Below are 25085 nucleotides of genomic sequence, written 5' to 3'. Positions count from 1 at the left end.
ATGACCTCATATGATAACTATTGCTTTGGAGTTCCTAGCACTTATCTAAGTCCCTGGCTGGGCCTAAGTTGTCAGTCCTCTGGCTCAGGTAGCTGCTTCTCAGTCACCTGAGAGACTTTGACCAAAGGTACCCTGTTTCTTCTTTGGCATTTTTGTCTGTTTCTTTTTTTTTCTTCTTATTTTTTCTTTTTTTCTTTATTCTTTTACTTCTGTTCCCATTTTTCTTTTTTCTTTTTAAATTTTTAAAAAAAATTTAACTGTACCAAGTCTTAGTTGCAGCATGTGGGATCTAGTTCCCTGACCAGGGGTCGAACCTGGGCCCCCTGCATTAGGAACAGAGTCTTAGTCACTGGACCTCCCGTGTTTCTTATTTTATTCTTGTCTGGCATTGTGTTTTGACTCATCATAAAGACCAGTTCATGGGGTGAATTTTGAACTGACTTTGTTTTGATTTAGACCAGGTGTCTCACCAGCTCTTCCCAAATATAAGCTGATGTTAGGACTGACTCCAAGCACAGCAGCGAGTCCACCATGCCAAGGGCCCTTTGAGCCTTCTCTGCTGAGGAGACACTCAGATTCACACGGTCTCCTCCAGGCCCTCAAGACTGTCGGCAAGGGAGACTGGGCTCCAGTGAAGCTGGCCAGCGTGTCCTAGATGGGAAAGCGACAGCCATAAAGATCACTGATCTCTGCAGAACTCTCCAATCTCTGCTGACTGTGCCACAAAGCAGGAATCATGAAGGCTTGGATCATCCCAACATAGTGAAATATTTGAAGTGACAGAGGGGGAGGAAACTCCCTGCCTTCAGAGGATGCTAGTGGAGGAGAGGTGTGTGAGCACCCGTGGCTCAGGGCAGTAGGAAAGCAGAGAGGCTGAAGGCAGCGTCCACCGGTAGAGTGCTCTGTGTGACTGGTCACCAGGAGGGTGCTACAGAGACTTAGAAGCAGAAAACTTGCTCTTGGATGTGAACACAAGCATCATGCTTTGGCTTCAGCAGCAAATCCACCTTTTACAACAAACTGGACACCTTCTGGGGTGGTCCCCCTAACGCTGCCCCAGAACTCTCTCAGGGAAGAACCATAGGAAGTCATCCTGTCTACCCCGGCAAGAGATTCCCTGCCTTTAAAAGTATGGAAACTCAAGGAGCTATGGACGCAGGGTCTGAGCAGAACATATCACATTCCATTCTTGTCAATGGAATGAAAAATCTGCTGGGGAAATTTCTCATTCTCCATCCCAACTAGAGAGGCCCTTTAAGCAGATTGTGAAGGATCTGAGGATTATTGTGGGTCATGGATATGAGGAACTAAAGCTTTACATGGAGCCACAGGACTGGGCAGACTGACTTCTTGGCATCCACAGTTTCACGAGGAGTTGGAGATCCAGGACTCACTGATAGGCCAGAAATAAGAGGTAATATTCCAGTATTGCTCCCAGGTTATAAAAGATCTGAGGCCAGAGGCCTGCCCCATCACCCTGAAGCCTCAGCCATCGGCCAATCTAACCAACAGCAGCCCTCCTTGCCCACCCACCTGCACAGGGTCCCAGCCAACGGCAAGCACCACATCCCCACCTCTAACTGCTACCAAGAGCACTTGGAGGAAGAGGCAGATCTGGGGGAGGATCAGGGCCAGGGTGGAGGACCACAGACAGCCAGCGGCCTGCAGGGAAGAAGACCATCCCTGCCCCATTTTGATTTCCCACCAGAATTATGGCTCCTAAGTCTAAGCCCATGTCCTTACATCATAAGACCTCGGTAATTCTGTAATCATATCCAGTTGCCATCACAAATTGGACCTGCAGATTCATTACTGCTACTGCTGCTGCTAAGTCGCTTCAGTCAAGTCCGACTCTGTGCGACCCCATAGACGGCAGCCCACCAGGCTCCCGCGTCCCTGGGATTCTCCAGGCAAGAACACTGGAGTGGGTTGCCATTTCCTTCTCCAGATTCATTACAAGGACTTCTCAATTTTTGGTAAAGAAAATTTTAAAAATTCACCTTCTTTCCAATATGAAATATTAAGAGATTGCAAAAGTAGGTGCCCAAAATATGATACAATCCTTCAATAACTGACTGATCTCCGATGGATGTTTGAATCGTGACCGGCTTCCCAGCCGGCGGTTGGGTAACGAATCACCATCCTTACCGGCTCAGACGGCGCACTGCCCTCTGGCATCACCCCGGGTCCGCCGGCCGCGTTTGAGCCTCAGTTCCAGGGACTCGGACCGCGGAGCCCGGCAGAGCTCGGGAGGCACTGAAGCGCCAGGGGAGACTGTGACCACGACAAATTCAGTTACAAGCTGCCCACTGAGGGTGGGAAGAGCTTCGACTCTGTGGCCAAACTGCAGAAGGCGAGGAGCTCGGAGGAAGAGCGAAGGGTTTCACCCTGGAGACGGTGCGCCGAGGCGAGAGCCATTGAGGGGGGATGTGGACACGGAGAAGGCCCAGGGCGCTGACAGCGACTCGAGACTTTCGTTACAGCCTCTGGTTGTTCCTCTGCAGGAACAGCAGGTCGTCTAAAAAATCCTCACACAACAGGGCTGCAGGTCCCCTTCACAAGCGGTGGAGACAGTTCAGAGGCGAGTCCCCGAGGGCGAGCGCGGACCTTCCCGCTGCAGAACCCAGGCGCCTTCCTCTTCTGAAGCCGGTGAGCACCTCCCTCAGCATTCACCTTCAAGCGAAGCGGAAGTGACTCCAGCTCTGACAGCCCCTGTATTGACGGGTTACAAAGGATCATGAGGTGACCATCACCAGGCAGAAAGCACAAGCACTCTACCTTGCCTGTACTCTACCTTCATAGTGGGGCCCAGAAGAAGCCTCATCCGTGGAAGTTCTAGGAATTTGAACCCCACACGCAATGCCCCCTCCGCATACGTTTAAATCAAATGTATTCACCTTTTGCCATTATGCGAGAAGGGGCACTCCTGTTTCCTTTGAGGAAGAAGGGCACAGGGAGAAGAAGCATCTTGATGGCATCGCAGCAGCCGGATTTGTAACACTTCACCACACACCTGCTCAGCTGCTTTTCTAGAAGGATCTTTGGCACTTCGGAAAGAGCAAAAATAGTTATGTGGAGATGAGAACCAAGCTCACAGGACAAAGATTAGCTGAAAGATCGGATATTAAAATGCAGACCTGTAATCAGACTGTGGGGGAAATCCCAAGAAGGGATGAAGACGGTGATCACTTCTCTGGTTACCAAATGACAAGTCCGAGTGCCTGATGCACTGTGAGGCAAATCAAAACTAGAACATTGGAGTCTGGACCAGAGAAAGGTTTTATTACAGGTTCATACAAGGTGGCTCATGCACTAAGAACCCCGATGTTACAGAAAGCTTTCAGCAATCCCTGTTAAAAGCAAAACGTGAGGGAGGGGCGTGGTTAGTTGTTGCAAACTTCTTGATGCCAGATCTTTTGCTCTTGAGTCGTTGCATGGTCAGATAATAATGTTCCCATAAATCTCTACTAAAGGAATGTTATTCTTTGTCTTGACAAGAAAGGGCAAGGTCCCAAGACACAACTTTCACCCTCCAAGGTCCCAGTCCTGGCTAAGAGGAGGCAGATTTCAGTTGACAGCTCCTTCAGGGCCAGGTTCCCACATGCTGCTCAGCTGCCATCCCTGAGGGAGCCACGCACCCAACACAACTGGCCCTCAGTCTTCTCAGGCCCACCCGAATGGTGAGACCAGGTCTCACAGAGTGCAACCCATGCAGACAGCCATTGCTACTCATTGCTACTAGAGCACAGAGACAGGGATGGGGGAGAGGTTCACCGCTACCTCAAGGGCTGGGCTATGGCTAGTAGAAGGCCTTAGTGAGGGCTCTGGAGCCCTGCAGGAAATAGTGTCCAGCCTGTTCCCTGGGCCCTCCTGCTCACCTGCTGGCCCAAACCTGGGTGAGCTGGAGGGCTTCCTGGAAAAGGCCTGAATCTGCCTCTTACCTTCCACCTGATGACCACTACACCACTGACCCTTGGCTCAATCACTTTCCTAATGGTCCATCATTGACTGTTCCTTGTGAGCAGAGCCCACTGTGGCACTGAACAATAGCTGAGCAGGACAACTAACAGGGCGTCTCATTGATAGTTGGTTGCTTGTGGGTGGGGCCAGTGAGGCACTGACCAATGGCTGAGCAAGTCCTGTTGCCTAGTAACAGATGAGGGGGGCGGCAATGAGGCGCAGCAATGGCTGCCTGCTAAGGACTGTGCTCATCCTGCTCTGTTACACTCTGATGATGTGTTCAGAAGATGGGCTTTAGGATAATCTCCTAAATCACTGTAGAGATGTATCTCAGACTTTTCAGCAAGTATCAAGATCGGTGTCAGATACTTTTGAAAGTAAGAATTTTATAAGGTCACACTAAGGAAACTTGAAAAAAATTCCCAGTTCATCAGTCAGAAGATGACTTTCATGTCCTTAAGTAGTGTATTAAAGTTTTGTGCCATATCATGCATTGGTCTGAATACTGCTTTTTTAAACATAATTTTACGTATTAGTTTTTTAATGTATTGGCTGTGCTGGGTCTTTGTTGCTGTGTGGGCTTTTCTCTAGTTGCAGCAAGCAGGGCCTACTCTGTAGTTGCGTGTGGCTTCTCTTGCTGCTGAGAACAGGCTCTGGGGTGCACAGGCTTCAGTAGTTTCAGAGAAAAGGCTCGGTAGTTGCAGTTCCTGGGCTCCAGAGCACAGGCTCAACAGTTGCAGTGCACAGACTTAGTTGTTCCGTGGCATGTGGACTCTTCCCTGATCAAGGATTGAACCTGTGTCTCCTGCATTAAGAGGCAGATTCTTTACCACTGAGCCACCAGGGAAGTCCTGAGTACTGCTTTTAATAGAGTATTTTCTTTTTTACTGTAAGCCAAATGAAAGCAAGTAAGTCCAAAACTTGCTACTTACCTTTCAGTAAAATACTTAGTTGTGCCATGTGTCACCCAAGATGAATTAGAAAGATAGCATCCTTCTTTTCTGCATAAAGAAGTGAGCAGTCTAGAGAATTGTATGCATATTTGCAAGGAGTTATTGAAATACTGGATGTGAGGTACTTAGGAAGACACTCATAAGACATATTAACAAATATGCTTTCCCTTAGGAAGAATGTCATCTTGCATCTTGTTGGGAATAAGGAGTATTTCCAATAGGAGCTAGAGGTGAAGGATCATTCTAGGTGATCATATTTTTCTAAAGCGGCCAGGAGTATAAGAAAAGTCTTAGATGGTGAATGGAGGTGAAGGGAATACCCAAGCTTGTATTTTTCCTGTGTTAAGTTCTTTGATCTAACAGGGAATATGTTCATTTACTGGATGTTAACATTTGGCAAGAAAATATTTTCAAAAGCTACAGTTGAACTGTCATCTTGCCAATATATCATTTTAAATTTTCCCCAAAGAGGGGGGACACATCTAGGCCACAGAAACTTCAGTCTCACTTATACACACTTTCATGTCATCTTAATGGATTATATGGCTGTCTCCAGAGAAGGTAACACTTATGTTACCAAAGATTTCTTTATCTAATATGTCAGCACCTTTGAACAATGTTAAAAGAATTGTAAAATATTAATTAGAATAAGAAAAATTCTTAAAGGAGAGCTTATGTTAGACCTACAAGTTTAATTTCAGAGACTTTATCCTAATGGAATTACCATGGATAAGTAGGTGATATTGGTTTTTAAAAATAACTTAGGAGGAGGAGCCAAGATGGCGGAGGAATAGGACAGGGAGACCACTTTCTCTCCTACAAATTCATCGAAAAAACATTTGAATGCTGAGCAAATTTCACAAAACAACTTCTGATCGCTAGCAGAGGACATCAGGCGCCCAGAAAAGCAGCCCATTGTCTTCGAAGGGAGGTAGGACAAAAAAATATAAACGATAATAAGGGAGTCAAAAGAGCTACGGACGGAGACCCGTCCCAGGAAGGGAGTCTTAATAGAGGAAGTTTCCAATCACCAGGAAACCCTCTCACTGGCGGGACTGGGGGAAGTTTTCTGCATTCTAACTGGGAGGAAAAATTAAACAAGGCCCACAGATTACGTGCCTAAAAGCAACTCCCAGCAGAAAAGAACCCCAGACGCCCGTACCCGCCAGCAACAAGCGGGGTGGAACGGAGAGGAGCGGGCGGCATTGCTTAGGGTGAGGTCCGGCCCGAAGACCCTGAGAGCAATCGGAGGGAGCTTTTTTAAACTGTGGGATAGCAAGGGACAAAATTAACCGGCCCGAACACACTGCCGGCGGTTCGCAAAACAAAGGGACTGAGAATCTCCAGAGAAGAGCCGGCCCATCCCCGCTGGAGGTAGGAGGCAGGGGGGAGGGGAAAAGGGCAAACTCAGCCCCTGAGAAGCCACCCCCTCCCACACTGCAAACAGGCCTCCGGGTTCTAGCTAAAGACTTCCTGAGACCCGACTGGCGGTGCGTGCTGGGGCCGCGGAGGGGAAAAGCGCGCCGTACCCAGGGAGAGTGCGCCCAAGCCTCTTGCTGCCTGGGCCGCTCGCCGCGGAGGGAAAAGGCGCGCTGCACCCGGAAGAGTACGCCCAAGCCTCTGGCTGCCTGAACCGCTCAGGCCGGGGAAGGCACAAAACGCAGGAGCAACCGAATCTGCGCTTTTGTGGAGTACCCGAAAACTGGAACCGCACTCAACGCAGGGCCCGCTCCATATAGAGCAGCCGGGAGCCTGAGCAGTGTAGACAGGGAAAGCGCTGACACCCGTGAGCGGGGCAAGCCCAGTGTGGCCGGAACACGGTGAGCGCTATCCACACAGAGCGGTGTCTGTCTGCAGCGCCCCGCCCTCCCCGTACCAGGACTGAACTGAACTAGAGAACCTAAATAAGAGATCACCTCTGCCCGCCTGTGTCAGGGCGGAAATTAGACACCAAAGAGACGGCAAACAGAAGCCAAATAAACAAAGGGAACCGCTTCAGAAAGGACCGGTGCAACAGATTAAAATCCCTGAAGGTAACACCGACTACACGGGAAGGGGCCTACAGATATTGAGAAGTGTAAGCTGGAAAGAGGAGCTATCTGAAATTGAACTGAACCTACGCTGACTGCAACAACCTCAGAGAAATTCCTAGATATATATGTACATTTTTTTTTTAATTAAAAAAAAATTTTTTTTTCTTTCCCTTTTTTTTTAAAAAATTTTTTATTTTTTCTCTTTTATTTTCTTTTATAATTCCCTATTACTCCCCCATTACTCCTCAACTTTCATTTTCATATATTTTTACGATTTTTTTATTTGGGAAAAAAAAATTTTTTTTTTCTTTTCTTTCTTTTTTTTTCTTTTCCTTGTTTTTCTCTCCTATTTCCTTTTAGAGTCCTCTAATACTCCTCTATTATTCCTTAACTTTCATTTTCATTTCACTATAGCCACAAAAAAAAAAAAAAAGAGAGAGAGAGAGAAACCCTATTTTTAAACTGAACTTCATATACAGTTCTAAATTTTTTTGTGTGTTTTTGTTTTTAAATATTGTATTTCAAAGAGTCTAACCTCTACACTAGATTTTCAATCTTTGTAAAAATAACTTAAACATACAACAAAGGAGATTTGTTAGTAAATTATTGTGACTCCAAATAACAGTATCATACATGGAGCCATTAAAAACGATTTTTAAAATGTTGAATGACATAGAAAGATTGTCAATATTAAGTGGGAATAAAGCAGACAAATAATATATGTGGTCTGAGCCCAGTTTTGTAAAATTGTGTATGCAGAGGAGAATAGGGTTAGATGTATACACACAAGTGGAAATATATTGAACCTATATGATAACTAAAAGCCATTAATAATAAGATAAATTGAATTTATAGAAAGGAATTTACTGTAAGAAAAAAACTTAAAAAAAAATTAACCAGCATTTATTGAGTGCTATATGCCAGACTGATTATAAGTGCTTTACACATATTATCCTGTCTAAACTTTGAAATAGTCTTAGACCCTTATAATTTTATTTTGCAGGTTAGAAAACTGAGAAGAAGAAGTTAAAAATCTTGCCCAATTTTGCACAGCTAACAAATTGTTGATATTGGCTTGAACTTGAGTTGTCTGACCCCTGAGTCCGCACTCCTGACCACAATTCCGGACTTTCTCCTACTTTGCCAACATAGAATGTAGAAAGATCATGTGAACATTATCTTGAATTTCCCTCTCTGACTCCACTTTTCATCCTTTTCCATCTAGCCTTGTAAAGTGGGAAGATTATGGGATGAACTATATTAACAGGTCCCTTGATCCTCCAGCTACTGGCTGGGTTTTGTCAATGGGGAATGCTTTGCAGAAGACTGAAGGGAGGGAAATAGTGATGGCACAGGGTTTATTTCTCTCCCTACTAGAGGCTAAGGCCTGTATCATTCTGAAGAAGGGTTCTGTTCTTTCACGGGGGCTTCTATGAGACTCTTTCCTTCCATTTTCCAGTAACTATCTCATCTCTTTGGGCCTCGGGATGGCTAACAGCTGTGCTATCTTGTGTTCCCTATCCAACCACAGTTAAATTGTCCCTTTCTAAATCAGCTCTCTCAATCCCATTTTAAGTGTCCTAGTTAGAATCCAAACTGATACAAGATGTGATCCCTGTTTTTAAAAAGCTGACATAGAGTACTTGAGGCATATACCTCAGGAGCAGGAAAGCCGAAGACTATAAAAAGAGATCATCTGTAGGAGTAAGGTTGATGGTTACAAACTAAGGTGTTTTAAGTTGCATATTCCTGGCCACCTGCATCTTATTCTCCATTCTTATTTTCCTCTTTTAGACAGACTAGCTGTAGAGATGTCTGTAAAGCATGCTGCATGGTGATCAAGATGCGCTTTGAAGTTTTGCAATCTCGGTGTCAAAAGTAATTATATCAAAGTAATTCTCACAGTGGTTTTCAGAGCAATTTACAGAGCTTGTGACACACATGGACATTGAGTCATAGAGCATTTTATAGACAGCTCTTCACCTGGAACAGATTTACAAGGTCATTAGATAGGATCTCTCTAGAAACAGAAACAGAAAATGGAAGCTGAGACAGACTTGAATCAAAATGTTTTATGGACTCATCTTCTACTCAAGATAACATAAAGCTATAATAACACAGTTCCTTCCCTGCTTCCTCAGTCCTCTGATGTTGAGGCCTTTCTCTTTTAACTACTGAACTCTTACAAGTCTGAGCAGAACAGACGTTTGAAGACTTGCAACTTATGAGAAGTCAATAGCCAAACACCACAAGTCATGACCTGGTCACTCTTCCTCTCCCTTGAGGCATCTGCCTTCTTCATTTGTACCCAACATGATTGATGGTGATAATATACAAAAGTTTTCTCTCTCTCTCCCTCCCTTCCTCCCTCTCTCTCTCTCTCTCTATATATATATATATATATATATTTTTTTTTTTTTTTTTTTGAAATTTGAGGCAAGGACACAGCCTTTAATTCTCTGCTCTAACAGCTGAGTTCTGACTCACACAGGAAAGGGTTGGGAGGAGGAGGCGGAGAGTAAGAGATTCTAGAAAGTCGCTTACACAAATAAGGAAAAAGCCAGCAGATCATCTCTTAAAGCTAACACTGCATCTGCTAGTTCTGTCTGTAGTTGCTTCCTTAACTATATTCAGATCTGTGCTTTCTATAAAATGCAAATAAATTCTGCAATACTTGAAAAGACAAATTTCATGAGTGTAATTGTGAGATTGGCTTGTCTGGAACTGATTGGCACTTAGAATTGACACTGATTTCCATATTCCCAGGGTTTACCGTTAACCAGAATCTTGTTGAAGAATCCAGGACTGCTGACCACTGTAGTCTTTACTCAGGTCTCAATCTGCTCCATTTCACTCTTTTTCTCCTGAGGATCCCACGGATTTAGCCTGGTTCTTCTCTTGTTTGGAAGATTCTTTCTCTATAATGAAATAAATGGTACAGACAAAAAAATGTAATTGCCTACTGTCCCTCTACTTTAATATTGCCTTTTTTCATTTGTCTGGTTTTTGCTTTGAACCATGAATCATTTTAAAAATGATAATATGTTACAGAACTCCAACAGAAATTTGTGGATTATACTGTTACAGGGGGTATTGAAGAAGCTGCAGACAAATGTTAAAGATATAAGATAAGCACAATTTCATTGCTTAAAATTATCATGTTTTATAGAACAACTGCAAACTCAATAATAACCAATATTAAAACAACAAGAACGTTTCCAAATTCATAAAAGTCAAAGTTCTCACAAGGATTTATGTGACCATACATACATAAGGCTTCCCTGTTCATCACCAACTCCCGGAGCTTGCTCAACTCATGTCCATCAAGTCAGTGATGCCATCCTCATCTCCTCCTACCTTCAGTCTTTCCCAGCATCAGGGTCTTTTCCAATGAATCAGTTCTTCACAGAGATGGGAATCAATCTTCAAGAGATGGGAACACCAGACCACTGTACCTGCCTCCTGAGAAATCTTTACACACGTCAAGAAGCAACAGTTAGAACCGGACATGGAACAACAGACTGTTTCCAAATTGGGAAAGGAGTACGTCAAGGCTGTATATTCCCGTGGGAATACAATCTACCCTCATAGCTCAGTTGGTAAAGAATCTGCCTGTAGTGCAGGAGACCCTGGAGAAGGGATAGGCTACCCACTCCAGTATTCTTGGGCTCAGATGGTAAAGAATCTGCCTGCAATGTGGGAGACCCGGGTTCAATCCCTGGGTTGGGAAGATCCCTTGGAGAGGGGAAAGGCTACCCACTCCAGTAATCTGGCCTGGAGAATTCCATGTACTATATAATCCATGGGGTCACAAAGAGTCAGACATGACTGAGTGACTTTCACTTCACTTCCCTTCACATACATAAATGATGGGCTCCCCCATCCTCACCCCCATCACTGCCATTCTCTGAATCTCTACCTGGTATGTGCCGCTGCTCTGATATTGTCAGGGCAAGCTCCCTATTTCCTTCAGCTTGACTCAACCGTCCCCTTCTTTGTGATAAAGTGAAAAATGGCCTGCTTAAGAGTTAAACTATTAAGAGGAAATGGAGTAGGGAGACCAGAAATAAACCCATACACCTATGGCCAATTTATGACAAAGAGAGCAAGAACATACAATGGATAAAAGACAGCTTCTTCAACACGTGGTGCTGAGAAAACTGAACAGTTACAGCCAAAACAATGAGATTAGGACATTTCCTTCATATCATATACAAAAATAAACCAAAGTGGTTTAAAGACCTAAATGTAAGACCTGAAACCATAAACTCCTAGAAGAGAACATAGGCAGAAGATTCTTTGACATAAAATCACAGCAATATATAGATATATAATACATAACATCATATTTTATATACATGATCTGTCTCCTGAAGCAAAGGAAACAAAAATTAAAAAATGGGACCTTATTTTTATAAAACTTAAAACTTTTGCACAACGAAGGACATAACTGACAAAAGGACAATGTATGGAACAGGTGGCAATAGTTACAAACGACATGGCCAACAAAGTTATGTTGCTTTTTCCTGAACACCTTCCAATAGCTTCTCTTCTTGGTAAGAAGTAATAGAGTCATTACAATTGGTCCCCAAGACCTCCAATTACCTCTGGGACATCATGGTCTACTGCTTTCAACCTTGCCTAGATTTGGTCAGTCACACTGACCAAATTCCACTTATTAGACACCACTAAGAATATTCGAGATGCGCACACCAGACCACCTGACCTGTCTCTTGAAAAACCTATATGCAGGTCAGGAAGCAACAGTTAGAACTGGACATGGAACAACAGACTGGTTCCAAATAGGGAAAGGAGTACGTCAAGGCTGTATATTGTCACCCTGCTTATTTAACTTATATGCAGAGTACATCATGAGAAATGCTGGGCTGGATGAAGCACAAGCTGGAATCAAGATTGCCGGGAGAAATATCAATAACCTCAGATATGCAGATAACACCACCCTTATGGCAGAAAGTGAAGAGGAACTAAAAAGCCTCTTGATGAAAGTGAAAGAGGAGAATGAAAAAGTTGGCTTAAAGCTCAACATTCAGAAAACTAAGATCATGGCATCTGGTCCCATCACTTCATGGCAAATAGATGGGGAAACAGTGGAAACAGTGTCAGACTGTTATTTTTGGGGGTTCCAAAATCACTGCAGATGGTGAATGTAGCCATGAAATTAAAAGACGCTTACTCTTTGGAAGGAAAGTTATGACCAACCTAGATAGCATATTAAAAAGCAGAGACATTACTTTGCCAACAAAGGTCCATCTAGTCAAGGTTATGGTTTTTCCTGTGGTCATGTATGGATGTGAGAGTTGGACTGTGAAGAAAGCTGAGTGCTGAAAAATTGATGCTTTGGAACTGTGGTGTTGGAGAAGACTCTTGTGAGTCCCTTGGACTGCAAGGAGATCCAACCAGTCCATCCTAAAGGAGATAAGTCTTGGGTGTTCATTGGAAGGACTGATGCTGAAGCTGAAACTCCAATACTTGGGCCACCTCATGTGAAGCGTTGACTCATTGGAAAAGACCCTGATGCTGGGAGGAACTGGGGGCAGAAGGAGAAGGGGATGACAGAGGATGAGATGGATGGATGGCATCACTGACTCAATGGACTTGAGTTTGAGTAAGCTCCGCGAGTTGATGATGGACAGGGAGGCCTGGTGTGCTGCGATTCTTGGGGTCGCAAAGAGTCGGACACAACTGAGCGACTGAACTGAAGAATATTCCTGCCTCAGGACCTTTGCGCTTGCTATCCTCTCATCTCAGAATGCTCCTTCCCAGTATCCACATGGTTTGAAATCACCTTCTTTTTGTTTGTGCTCGAAGTGTCATCAGAGGGTACTTTCCTGGTTACTTTAAACATAACAGCACCCACCTTCATTATCCCTTTATTGTTCATCATGGCACTTTTCACCACTTCATTTTTATATTTATTTATGGTGTGTCTTCCCATTAGAATGTAAGCAGGAGAAGAAGGCTCTTATTTGGTTGCTATACCCCTAGTATAAAGTATTAGTCACTCAGTCATGTCCAACTCTTTGTGACCCCATGGACTGTAGCCCACCAGGCTCCTCTGTCCATGGAATTCTCCAGTCAAGAATACTGGAGTGGGTTGCCATTTCCTGCTCCAGGGGATCTCCCCAAGCCAGGGATCGAACACGGTTCTCCCGCACTGCAGGCAAATTCTTTACCCACGTAATGCTAGGCATTTTAGTAATAAAAATAAAATGTACAGCAAGATTGCCTTGCCTTAGGCACACCGCTGAGGAATTCAAAAGTAGCATATAATTACATCTACAGAGCCCAGGTTCTCTGCTTCAGGCGCGGAGCTTAGCGGCTCTGCAGGAGCTCCTGCGGTGGAGCCCGCGCAGCCTCTGAGATCCGGCCGGCGCGGCCTGTGGGTGGAGCTGGTGGTCCGCTCCGCCCGGGAGCCGGCGGCGGGACGCCGCACCGCTCGAGCGCGCCCATGGCGCATGCTCCGCGGGAGCCGCGAGCCCGCTCGGAAGCGAAGGAATCTACGCTGCACTTCCCGGCAGCAGGCGGATCTGATTGGGAGCGCTAGATTGCCTGAGCCTGGCGCGGCCGCGGGCCCCGGGTCCAGCCGGCTCCGCCCCCTCCAGGCTCCCTGCGGCCGCCCCAGCCTCTCGAGCCGGCACTGCGGCTCTGGACAGCGGCCCGGGAGGACGGCTGCAGGTGAGTGCCGGCCCTGCTGCACTGTTGGGGTGAGGGCGCCGCAGCATCGGCCTTCCTCCGCGGGCTCCGAGACCAGGGCCCCGCGCCCTCCCGGGTGCTCAGTCACACCGCCTGTGATCCTCTGCAGGATCCCTCTGCGCTGGTCCCCGGAGCGCCCGAGGGCACCCGGGAGTTGAGGGCTCTCTTGACGTTGCTCATCTTTCCCTGGGCTGCAGTGACACCCAGGATTTCTGATTCCCAGCTCCCCCACTTCCTCCTCGTCCGTTACTCGCATTAGCTCCGCCAGGCAGCCCCCAAACCTCGCTTACTTTTTAACCAAAGGCGTGGTCAAGGAACGGCTTGATGCCTGTCCTGGTGAATATCCCGGCAATACGATTTAACCACTGGACATTTTACTTCCAGTAATAAACCTGGGTGAGCCTGAGTTTCCTGGAAAAAGAATTGAACGGTACTGCAGAGAGTTGTTGGAGGCTTAATGAACATAGTAGGACCGAAGCACTGCCTGCGAAATCTGCAGCATAGCAAGAGCTTAAATGGGAGTCGAAATTATTAGTGTTGTTTTTATTGTTAGCTGAATAACGAGCTGCTTTGGAGCTTATCTTTTCTTTAGCTACTGAACTCTGGACTGCCCCAATCCTGTTTTTCAGAATCTGTTGTGTGTCCACCCTTTGCTGGGTCCTGGGGGGTTCAGAGTTGACCCAGAGACTGGCTCTGCCCTCAGGCTGGTGTAAAATGAAGACAGACAAGTACTTAGTTGGGTTGTTAACAGTACCAAAAGAATTGAGAGAAAGTTGCAGAGCCCACTGAATCCATCTTGGAGGAGACTTTTTCTTCTTGAATTTCTTAGTTGTCATCCTATGACAGTTACTTGACTGATAGGTTGAGAAACTGTCTAGTGTTTTGTTGGAATGAAAAATCAGTTGGATGACTTTTCTAGTTGAGTAGCTTCAGATATTATCCTTCTGGGGCTTTCTTTGTGGACAGCTGCCCCAGATCCGGGAGCATTGGCACTGAGTGGAAAGGCAGCTGCCACTGGAGGCGTTACTATTTGAAGCTATGGTTACAAACTTTTACTTTTCTTTTTCAATCTACTTGGTATTCCCTAGTAATAATGGGCTTTCTGAAGGTTGTATTTATGATAAAGGTAGACCTGAACTGTACAGCCCTTCCTAACCACCATAAAGAAATGCAAACCTGTGACTTTGCCTGTACAGATTCAAGATAATATCCATTCCTGTCTAGAAATTGCAGGTTCACCACTTCTGGGAGAAATCACTCCATCACCAGCAGGAGATGCATCAGCCGAAGGGAGCTAGTTCTCTTTTGCCATCATCTGAGAACCAGTTTCTTAAGACTTGTGGAATACTGGGTTTAAGCCCGTCTTAAAAACAGCTCTGTTGAATTACTGACGTACAATACTAGCAGGACATGTTTAGAATGTACATTTTATGCATTTTAATATGTTTATACATGTGAAACTATGATTGTTAAAATGTCATTAACCTGTCCATTACCCCCAAAAGATTCCTTGTGCATTGGGTACCTCTTTGCAATCCTTACTTTCTGACCCTCATTTCCCCAGGTAGCCGTTTATCTGCTTTCTGTCAATAGAGATTAGGTTGCATTTTCTAGAGTTTTATAGAAATGAAATCATATGTATCTATTTGATCTGGCTTTGTAAAGAATCCACCTGCCAATGCAGGAGACGCAAGAGATGCAGGTTCAATCCCTGGGTCAGAAAGATCCCCTGAAGTAGGAAATGGCAAACCACTCCACTATTCTTGCCTGGAAAATTCCATGGGCAGAGAAGCCTGACAGGCTATATAGTCCATGGGGCCGCAAAGAGTTGGACACGACTGAGCAACTGCACACATCATGTGCTTGGGACTGTGGACTTTCACTCACCGTAATTATTTTGAGATTCATCCATGTTATTTATGTACATTCCTTTTTATTGCTGAATAGTAAGTATATATCATAATATATTGATCCATTCACCCGTTCAGGGCATTTGGGTTTTTCTCGTGTTTGGCTGTTGCCTATAGAACTATTACGAACATCTTTATACAAGTCTTTGTATTGGGATGCACTCATCCATATCTTTTTAAAAAATTAATTAATTTATTTTAATTGGAGGATACTTGCTTTACAATATTGTGATGGTTTTTGCCATACATAGACATGAATCAGCCACAGGTGCACGTGTGTCCCCCCATCATGAATCCCCCTCCCACCTCCCTCCGTACCCCATCCCTCTGGGTTGTCCCAGAGCACTGGCTTTGAGTGCCTTGCTTCATGCATCTAACTTGCACTGGTCTTACATATGGTAATATACATGTTTCTATGTTATTCTTTCAAATCATCCCGCTCTCTCCGTCTCCCACATAGTCCGAAAGTCTGTTCTTTACATCTGTGCCTCTTTTTCTGTCTTGCATATAGGGTCGCTGTTTCCGTCTTTCTAAATTCCATACTTATGCGTTAATATTGTATTAGTATTGGTGTTTCTCTTTCTGATTTACTTTGGCCTGTGTGGCTTCCCTGGTGGCTCAGACGGTAAAGCGTCTGCCTACAATGTGGGAGACCCGGGTTTGATCCCTGGGTCGGGAAGATCCCCTGGAGAAGGAAATGGCAACCCACTCCAGTACTCTTGCCTGGAAAATCCCATGGACTGAGGAGCCTGGTAGGCTACAGTCCATGCGGTCGCAAAGAGTTGGACACGACTGAGCGACTTCACTTTGGTCTATATAATAGGCTCCAGTTTCATTCACCTCATTAGAACTGACTCACATGTGTTCCTTTTTATAGCTGAGTAATATTCCATTGTGTATATGTGCCACAGCTTCCTTGTCCATTCATCTGCCATCATTCATATCTTTAAGGGACTATATTTATTTTAAAATATGTGGGAGGCTGGGACTGTAGTCCCACTTTTGCCTCTAACCATCGGCGTGTCCTTGGAAGAGTCACTTCATTTTGCCTTTAATATCCATCCCTGAGGTCTTTGCTGTGCTGTGATTTTGTGCCATCACTGTTAGAACTATATAGTCTGTGTTGATCCCTGGAGAGGGTCTCGGAAGCGGAGAGGGGCAATCTTCTTTCCTTCTATTTCTTGTGCAGGCTCTCTTATCTTTTTCATTTCACTTTTTTCCCCTTGGGTGACAAATTCAAATCCTAACGTGTAACTTTGTGCAAGAAGGGAAGTGAATAACTAGCGAGAATAGGAGCTAATATCAGCTGAACTTCAGAACATTTAAATCACAGTTAGAGAGGAAAAGATGGGAGGCTAACAGGCTCTGGAATTTTGGTGATCTTCCCTTTTCTCAACATGTTCTCTTCTGAGTCCTCTCTTCCACTCTTGCTCCAGGAACATTACGTTTAACTTTTTGGTGAGGAGGTGGGTGGGTGTTGTGGGTACCATGTGTCACAAATTAACTGAGGGTGGTGGGTGGGAGGTTTCCTAGTTAAAGAGAATTCCTGAATTTTTTCTTTGAGGTGTGGCTTGAGTCATTTGTTCCGTATTTGTCCTTTGCCTTTTACCTGACGTAAACTGGTTAAGAACCTTGTATGGGAGCATTATTTACCAATGTAATTTTGTGTAGTAAAATTGGTGTAGGCAAATAACAACAGACTGTCTTATACAGAATGAAAATGTGGCTCTGGGGTTTGCTGGTCTGTTTGGTCCTTGGGACCCTGCCTTCCCAGGCATCTGGATGGAAGCAGACACCTGTGGATCCCGAAACAAATATGAATGTGGTAAGTTTCTTAAAGGCATCTCCTTCTTAAAACACATCTGTGATCAATGTTATTTTCTGAAATCCAATTACATAGGTACATGAAGCTACAAACTGCATTCTCTTTATATCTCATTATGTTTTTCATGTTCTCTGAATCTCCAGTTCAGTTAGCTGGACTTTACCCACTAGGTAATGTGTATTTTACAAACCTCTTTTTACTGATGAAATCAGTACTTAATCATAAGTAGTTAATCATACTTAATAAGATAAGTGATTTTTTAGACATTCATTTCATTTTTAAATCTCACTGAATTTGTCTAAACAACAAGAAAAAAGTGTTAAAACTTCCGAAGAATGTTAATACTTAATGTGTTGAACAAGGACAGATGACAGTGTTCATAGTTCAGTCCAAAAATCAAAGTATCTGAAAACAATTTTATTAGAACGAATAAGCAAAAATAATCCCTCAAGTAATGAAAGCATTTCAAAGTTATTAATCTTAAGCAGACAATTAAATCTGGAGATACTTTATTTAGGCATAAAATATCAGGAAATTATAGATTGCTACAGAAAACAGCAGGTTTAAAACAGTGACACAACTGAAGAATCAGGCGGCTTTGGAGATTTTGATAAATTTATAGTCAGTCAAGAGAGTGCAACCTGTTATCAGGGTCTTAAGGTCACGTTTTATCTCTTGTTCCTGATTTTTTCTTTTTAAGGTTTTTAAAATTAAAAACATTTTTCCTTTTTAATTTCTTACTGTAAGAATGATAAACTTAAATCCTTTCAAGTATTCATGGTAGAGAGAATCACGAGCACTTATTTACATTGTGTTCTGGATAACTGAGTTAGCTGTATGCCACTGAGCTCCTAATTAACAATTGCCCGATGGATTAAGTGGTACAAACTGCTATATGTAAAATAAAGAAGCTTCGAGGATATATTGTACAGCACAGGGAATCTAGACAATATTTTATAATAACTATAAATGCAATTTAACCTTTAAAAATTATGAATCACTGTGTTGTATACCTGAAACTTACATTAAACATCTACTATCATTTCAGTTCAGCCGCTCAGTCGTGTCTGACTCTTTGCGACCCCATGGACTGCAGCAGGCCAGGCTTCCCTGTCCAGCACCAACTCCCTGAGTTTATTCAAACTCATGTCCATTGAGTCAGTGATGCCATCCAACTATCTCATCCTCTGTCGTCCCCTTCTCCTCCCACCTTCAATCTTTCCCAGCATCAGGGTCTTTTCAAATGAGTCGGTTCTTCCCATCAGGTGGCCAAAGTACTGGAGTTTGAGCTTCAGCATCAGTCCTTCCAATGAATTTTCAGGACTGATTTCCTTTATGATGGACTGGTTGGATCTCCTTGCAGTCCAATGGACTCTCAAGAGTCTTCAACACCATAGTTCAAAAGCATCAATCCTTTGGCACTCAGCTTTCTTTGTAGTCCAACCCTCACATCCATACATGACTACTGGAAAAACCGTAGCTTAAACTAGGTGGACCTTTGTCGGCAAAGTAATGTCTCTCTCTGCTTTTTAATATGCTACCTAAGTTGGTCGTAACTCTTCTTCCAAAGAGTAAGTGTCTTTTAATTTCATGGCTGTAGTCACCATCTGCAGTGATTTTGGAGCCCCCCAAAATAAAGTCAGTCACTGTTTCCACTGTTTCCCCATCTATTTGCCATGAAGTGATGGGACCAGATGCCGTGATCTTCGTTTTCTGAATGTTGAGCTTTAAGCCAACTTTTTCACTCTCCTCTTTCACTTTCATCAAGAGGCTCTTTTGTTCTTCTTCGCTTTCTGCCGTAAGGGTGGTGTCATCTGCATATCTGAGGTTATTGATATTTCTCCTGGCAATCTTGATCCCAGCTTATGCTTCATCCAGTCTGGTGTTTCTCATGATGTACTCTGCATATAAGTTAAATAAGCAGGGTGACAATATACAGCCTTGACGTACTCCTTTCCCTATTTGGAACTAGTCTGTTGTTCGATGTCTAGTTCTAACTGTTGCTTCTTGACCTGCATACAGATTTCTCAGGAGGCAGGTCAGATGGTCTGGTAGTCCCATCTCTTTCAGAATTTTCCACAGTTTATTGTGATTCACACAGTCAAAGGCTTTGGCATAGTCAATAAAGCATAAGTAGATGTTTTTCTGAAACTCTTTTGCTTTTTCGATGATCCAGTGGATGATGGCAATTTGATCTCTGGTTCCTCTGCCTTTTCTAAACCCAGCTTGAACATCTAAACCCAGTTCATAGTTCAAGTACTGCTGAAGCCTGGCTGGGAGAATTTTGAGCATTACTTTGCTAGTGTGTGAGATGAGTGCAATTGTGCAGTAGTTTGAGCATCCCCTCGATAAAAAAAAAAAAGAAAGGAAACCTAATTGCCCCATAGATCTTTCTTTATGTGAATTTGATCATTATTTCTTTTCATCTTTCCCCCTGGTTTTATTGAGATGTAATGGACATATAGCATTGCATTAGTTTAAGATGTATAAGATAGTGATTTGCTCTGGGTCTGTATCATTTTATCTTGTTCAACTCTGCCTTGACATTCTAGTGTAGATTTATTGTTCCATTGATTAAAAACAGATTAATGCTTTTTATCCTTCATTTCCCAGGATGGGATCTCTTAAAACAAGGAAAATTGTAGATTACAGAATTAACTGGCATATTTAGAAAAGAAAGAAAGACGTGTTTATTTGTGCCTGGGAGCCAGGATGGAACCAAAGAAGCCCAAAGCTATGGTAAAATAAGGCATGCTTGGTGCAGAACATGTTAGAATGGTGAAACCAAGGTTTAACTAAGCATCTCTGAGTAGAATGCAGGGGTAAAACAAGTGGAGGATTTACTCTTGTGATGGAGATTGGCTACTAGATTGAGCAGACTAAAATTTCAGTAATGATTGGTTTCTTAAATAAAACTTGGTCATTGACTTTTTATCTTCTCCTTTGCTCCACAGAGTGAAATTATCTTGCACTGGGGATACCCTAGTGAGGAACATCAGGTTGTGACAGCAGATGGGTATATTCTTTGCCTTAATCGAATTCCCCATGGGAGGAAAAACCGTTCGGACAAAGGTATGGGTGTTTTCAGTGGTGAGATAGGAAAGTTCTGAAATTTTAATTGCTTTGCTGAAATTTGGCTGGTTTTTATATCAGTCACAAATTCAGATTTAACTTGAAAACATTGAAATGGGATTGTCTTTTAGACCAAAGTACGCAACATATTTCATCTATGCAAGGTATATTAAAACACTTCTTTTAAAGAAGCAAGGACAAGAATCATCTAATTTCATTTTCACTTAAGGATTCAAAGGTCAGGTTTGCTTGAGAATATGCTAAAATATGTCATCGTTATAACAAAGCATTTTATTTAACAAAGTGATTTGAACATTAAGTAGATAGCTCTTGCTATTTGAAAATTACTTAATTTTTTGAGTAGGTAATGTCACATAGCTCAAAAATTGAAGAGAATAAAAAGCTCGCAGTAAAATACCTCCCTCCTATTTCATTCTTTACCTTCCCAGTTTTTTTATGTATCCTTCCAAAATTTCTTTATTTTAAATTTCTCTATCTCTAAAAAAGTGTCTTTAGAGACAAACATAAATTATTATTTTCCCTGCTTGCCTTTTAATTTAGAATGTGGCATATAACGCACATTTTTGTTTCTTGAATTTTTTTGTTTAATGTTTTGACTATTTTTCATATAGTACAAACAGCACTTTATCATTCATCTCTGCCAATACATAGTATTCCACTGTATAACTGTCATGATTTATTTAGCAAGTGTTCTCTTAGTGGCATTTGGACTATTTCTACTCTTCTATTAACAAATACTGCTTCTGTAAATAACCTTGTTTGTGTGCAAGTTTATTATAAGACACTTTCAGAAATAGAATTTTTGGGTCAGAGGATAATATGTGGATTTGTGATTTTGACATGTGTGTGTTAGTCACTCAGTCATGTCTGACTCTTTGTGACCCCATGGACTGTAGCCCTCAGCACTCCTCTGTCCATGGAATTCTCCAGGCAAGAATACTGGAGTGGTTTGCCATTCCCTTCTCCAAGGCATCTTCCCAACCCAGGGATCAAATCCAAGTCTTCTTGCATTGGCAGGCAGACTCTTTAACATCAGAACCACCAGAGAGGACCCAGATATTGTTAAATTACTTTCCATGTGGTCTTGTACTGGTAACTATGCTTCTTAGGAATACTTGAAAGTTCTTATAGCTTTGGCTTAAAATATATGCATATTTTTTCTGTGTCTCATAACTCAAGCAAAACTGTGGTTTTCAGTGCAGATTGAGGAATTTCTAGATAGACTTCTTGTAATCACTGAACAGACATCAGAATAAGGATCTGAGCCTTAGTCAATTGTCTCTGTAGATATAGATTTTTTTTTTAAAACACTTTTTGTGTTTAGAAACTTTCCTTAGGCTACCAAGGTGAGATTAAGGTAAATGGATAACTGTGTCTTCTTCAAAATTTTATGTGAGTAGAAAATTTTTATTCAAAGTGAATTTAAAAGCCCTCTGTGTTAATTGAGCTTTATATCATTGTCTATTTTTCTCTTAATAAAATCTGATTCATCTATGTTTTTCTCCCATAAATTCTAGCCATAATGAGTCTTTTGATGATGCTACCTGGTGAAGACAGCCAGTGCTGTTTTTGAAATTTAATTTCTGACTCTTGAGAGTTTTATGATTTATAGATCCTCTTAAATGTATGTTACAAAATGAGAAATGAGTTACAACAAGGGCTTCTATTTTTCTTCTGCTCAAAACACACAAAACATTTCAGAGTGAACATATGATCTTGATTTCCTTCCTCTTTTTTATTTTTAAAGTGAACCTTGTATACAGATTTCAGATTCAATATAAAGAAAGATATGTGTTGATACTCTTGCTCTTAAAAGTGGCTAGTTGACTAATATAATTAGTAATGTGAGCTATTGTTAAAAGATACAGGAAACCTCAGTGAAAACAAGCTTAGAGAATGTGCCTCCTTTTTCCATATCCACCTCCAAGCTTTTCTCTCCTATAGCAGTTAAAGCAAATAGTGCCAGGTACCTTCCTGTGGTATTTATCTCAACCACTGCAGGTGAAATTGCTGTACCCTAGGAGGTGAGCATCCTTCTTGACTTGCTCTCAGGTGATAGGAAGAAGAGATGGGGGAATTCTGCCTGCCCATAAGTACTTTTGTGCTTTCACCTCTGTAGGCCTTGGGTTCTTTGTTTTTAAAAACAGTCGATTGCCTGAGATGATCTCAAAGTTCCCTGTTAGTCTTTATTTCTTCCTAGTTGTATGGGTTAGATTCCTTTTTTTTTTTTTTTTGGCAGGGATATGTGGATTGGGGCAGTGGATATCTTTGGTCTTCAGAATGGGGAACAGATCGAAGGCACTCTAAGTCTGGAAGTAGCATCAAGCCCCAACCCTTCTCCTCTGCTCTGCAGAGGCCTCCCTGGAGACGATCAGTGACGTGTATGTAACACCTGCTGTGAGCTAAGCTCAGAGACAAGTCTGGAAGCAGGCTATGAAGGTGGTCAGTTATCTAAAGGAGTCTGTGATTCTCCTCAGAATGGCATAGCTGCTTCTCTGACCGTTTGCGTTTCCATGCTCCAAGGCCGAGCATGGAGCTGAGGTTCTGCCTCTCCTTCACTCCCATCCTGGAGCAGCATTGTCAGTGGTGCTAGTTTGGCTTATTAAGCCAGATAGACAGAAAGAATACATAAAATCCTTCACACCCAAACTTGGAAGCTGGCTCATCCATGCCTCTTCCTCTCCTGACTTCCTCTTCTGTTAATAACACCCTCATTATCCTAATGACCAGGACCAGAAACTGCAGTCACTCTTGACTCCCATCCTCCAGGAGCTCACAAGTCCTCTCTAGGCTCCCACGTTACATGCCTTCCGTTTAGCCTTTTCCTCTCTGCCAGGCCACCACCCTGCCTTAAGCTCTTGTGACTGCTTACGTGGCCATCTGAAATAAATAAACTCAGAATCCTGAGAGAGAGAAAGAATTTCAAAACAAGAATAGGGCAGTTCATTCTGCTTATCTTTTAAGAAATTAATGTTCTTAATGCATAAGAAAATAATGCCATATATCTGTACTATTTATAAGTCATTACATGATCCTTTAAAACATAAATTTGTTTATCGAGAATGAAGTGAAGCTGTTCTCCCCACTCTTCTTTTTTTAAAAAATAATTCTTCTAAAATTTATTTTTGACTGTCCTGGGTCTTCGTTACTGTGTGGGCTTTTCTCTAGTTGTGATGAGCAGGGGCTGCTCTCTAGCTGTGGTTCGCAGGCTTCTCATTGCAGTGGCTTGTGGGCTTCCGTCATAGCTCAGTGGGTGAAGAGTCTGCCTGCAATGCAGGAGACCCTGGAGAAGGGATAGGCTACCTACTTCAGTATTCTTGGGCTTCCCTTGTAGCTCAGCTGGTAAAGAGTCTGCCTGCAATGTGGGAGATGTGGGTTCGATCCCTGGGTGGGGAAGATCCCTTGGAGAAAGGAAAGGCTACCCACTGCGGTATTCTGGCCTGGAGAATTCCATGGACTGTATAGTCCATGCTGTCACAAGTCAGACACGACTGGGTGGCCTTCACTTTCACTTTTTTGCTGAGCACAGGCTCAGGGGGGCAGACTTCGGTATTTGTGGCGAGTGGGCTCGGTACTTGGGGCTTGAGGGCTCTAGAGCACAGGCTCAGTAGTGGTGTCAGACGGGCTTAGTTGCTCTGCCTGCCGAATGTGGGATATTCCCTGATCAGAGATTGAACCTGCATGACATGCAGATTCTCTACCACTGACCCACCAGGGAAGCCCCTGCCCTTCTTAGTGTAGTTTTTTTTTTTTTTTTTTTTCAGTTTTTGTGTTCTGTTGTGATGCTACAACCTTACTCCTAGGTTCAGGGGTGCTAACAACCCTTCTATAGATGGTTGCAAAGTTGGAGTTTCTGTGAGGGGACTAGGGTTGTGCTGTGCCGTGCTTAATCACTCAGTCGTGTCTGACTTTGCAACCTCACGGACTGTAGCCCGCCAGGCTTCTCTGTCCATGGGGATTCTCCAGGCAAGAGTTCTGGAGTGGGTTGCCATGCCCTCCTCCAGGGGATTTTCCCAACTCAGGGATCAAACCCAGGTCTCCTGCATTATAGGTGGATTCTTTACCAGCTGAGCCACCAGAGAAGCCCAAGAATCCTGGCGTGGGGAGCCTGTCCCTTCTCCATCTTGCCAATTCACCTCCGTTACTTATTTATAGATACCACATTCCTTGTGGAACCTTCGTTAAAGCTGCGTGGTGAGCGTCTTTCAGCCCTGTCTCAGTGGCCCCCTCTGATTGTACGTACAGCCTCACTTGGGGATCATCAGAAGATTTTTATCACAGGCCTTGGCTGCATGGCTCTTCTACCATGTCAACTGCTTTCCTTTCTACCAACCTCCTTGCTCTCATCCATCTTACGTAGTTCTGCAGGATTAAGCTTCTTAGAGCCCAAGTATAATCATATGATACTGGCATTCAACAATCTTCATGAGTATGATAAATAAAGATAACACCATTCCTTAATGTTGTGTCCTGGCTGATGTCTGTACTATTCACCCTCATTTTATATAGCAGTGGAGTTTTGAAGTTCACCTTGGGTATGTGCAGAGAACTTCATGATTCCCCAAGTTAGTGATTACAGTCATAGGATAGGATGTCT

At 43.3% G+C, this 25085-nt stretch overlaps 1 protein-coding gene across 2 annotated transcripts in view; it reads left to right on the top strand.

Annotated features, from left to right (window-relative positions):
* LIPA (lipase A, lysosomal acid type) overlaps positions 1–25085 on the top strand; it is a 96421-nt gene that overhangs the window by 44264 nt on the left and 27072 nt on the right. Inside the window, exons 1-3 of one of the 2 annotated variants that reach the window (XM_020914622.2) lie at positions 13459–13642; positions 17284–17395; positions 20350–20467. In XM_020914622.2, coding sequence (XP_020770281.2) covers positions 17285–17395; positions 20350–20467 — 229 coding nt within the window. In that variant the 5' untranslated portion in view covers positions 13459–13642; position 17284. Of the gene's footprint in view, positions 1–13458; positions 13643–17283; positions 17396–20349; positions 20468–25085 lie in introns of those variants that run through there. The other variant, XM_070470635.1, reaches the window with a different exon arrangement.

This window comes from Odocoileus virginianus, chromosome 7 (genome assembly GCF_023699985.2).
Source record: "Odocoileus virginianus isolate 20LAN1187 ecotype Illinois chromosome 7, Ovbor_1.2, whole genome shotgun sequence".
NCBI classification, from domain to species: domain Eukaryota; kingdom Metazoa; phylum Chordata; class Mammalia; order Artiodactyla; family Cervidae; genus Odocoileus; species Odocoileus virginianus.
Note: the sequence above shows the minus strand (reverse complement) of the source record. Positions and strands in the feature narration are given on the sequence as shown.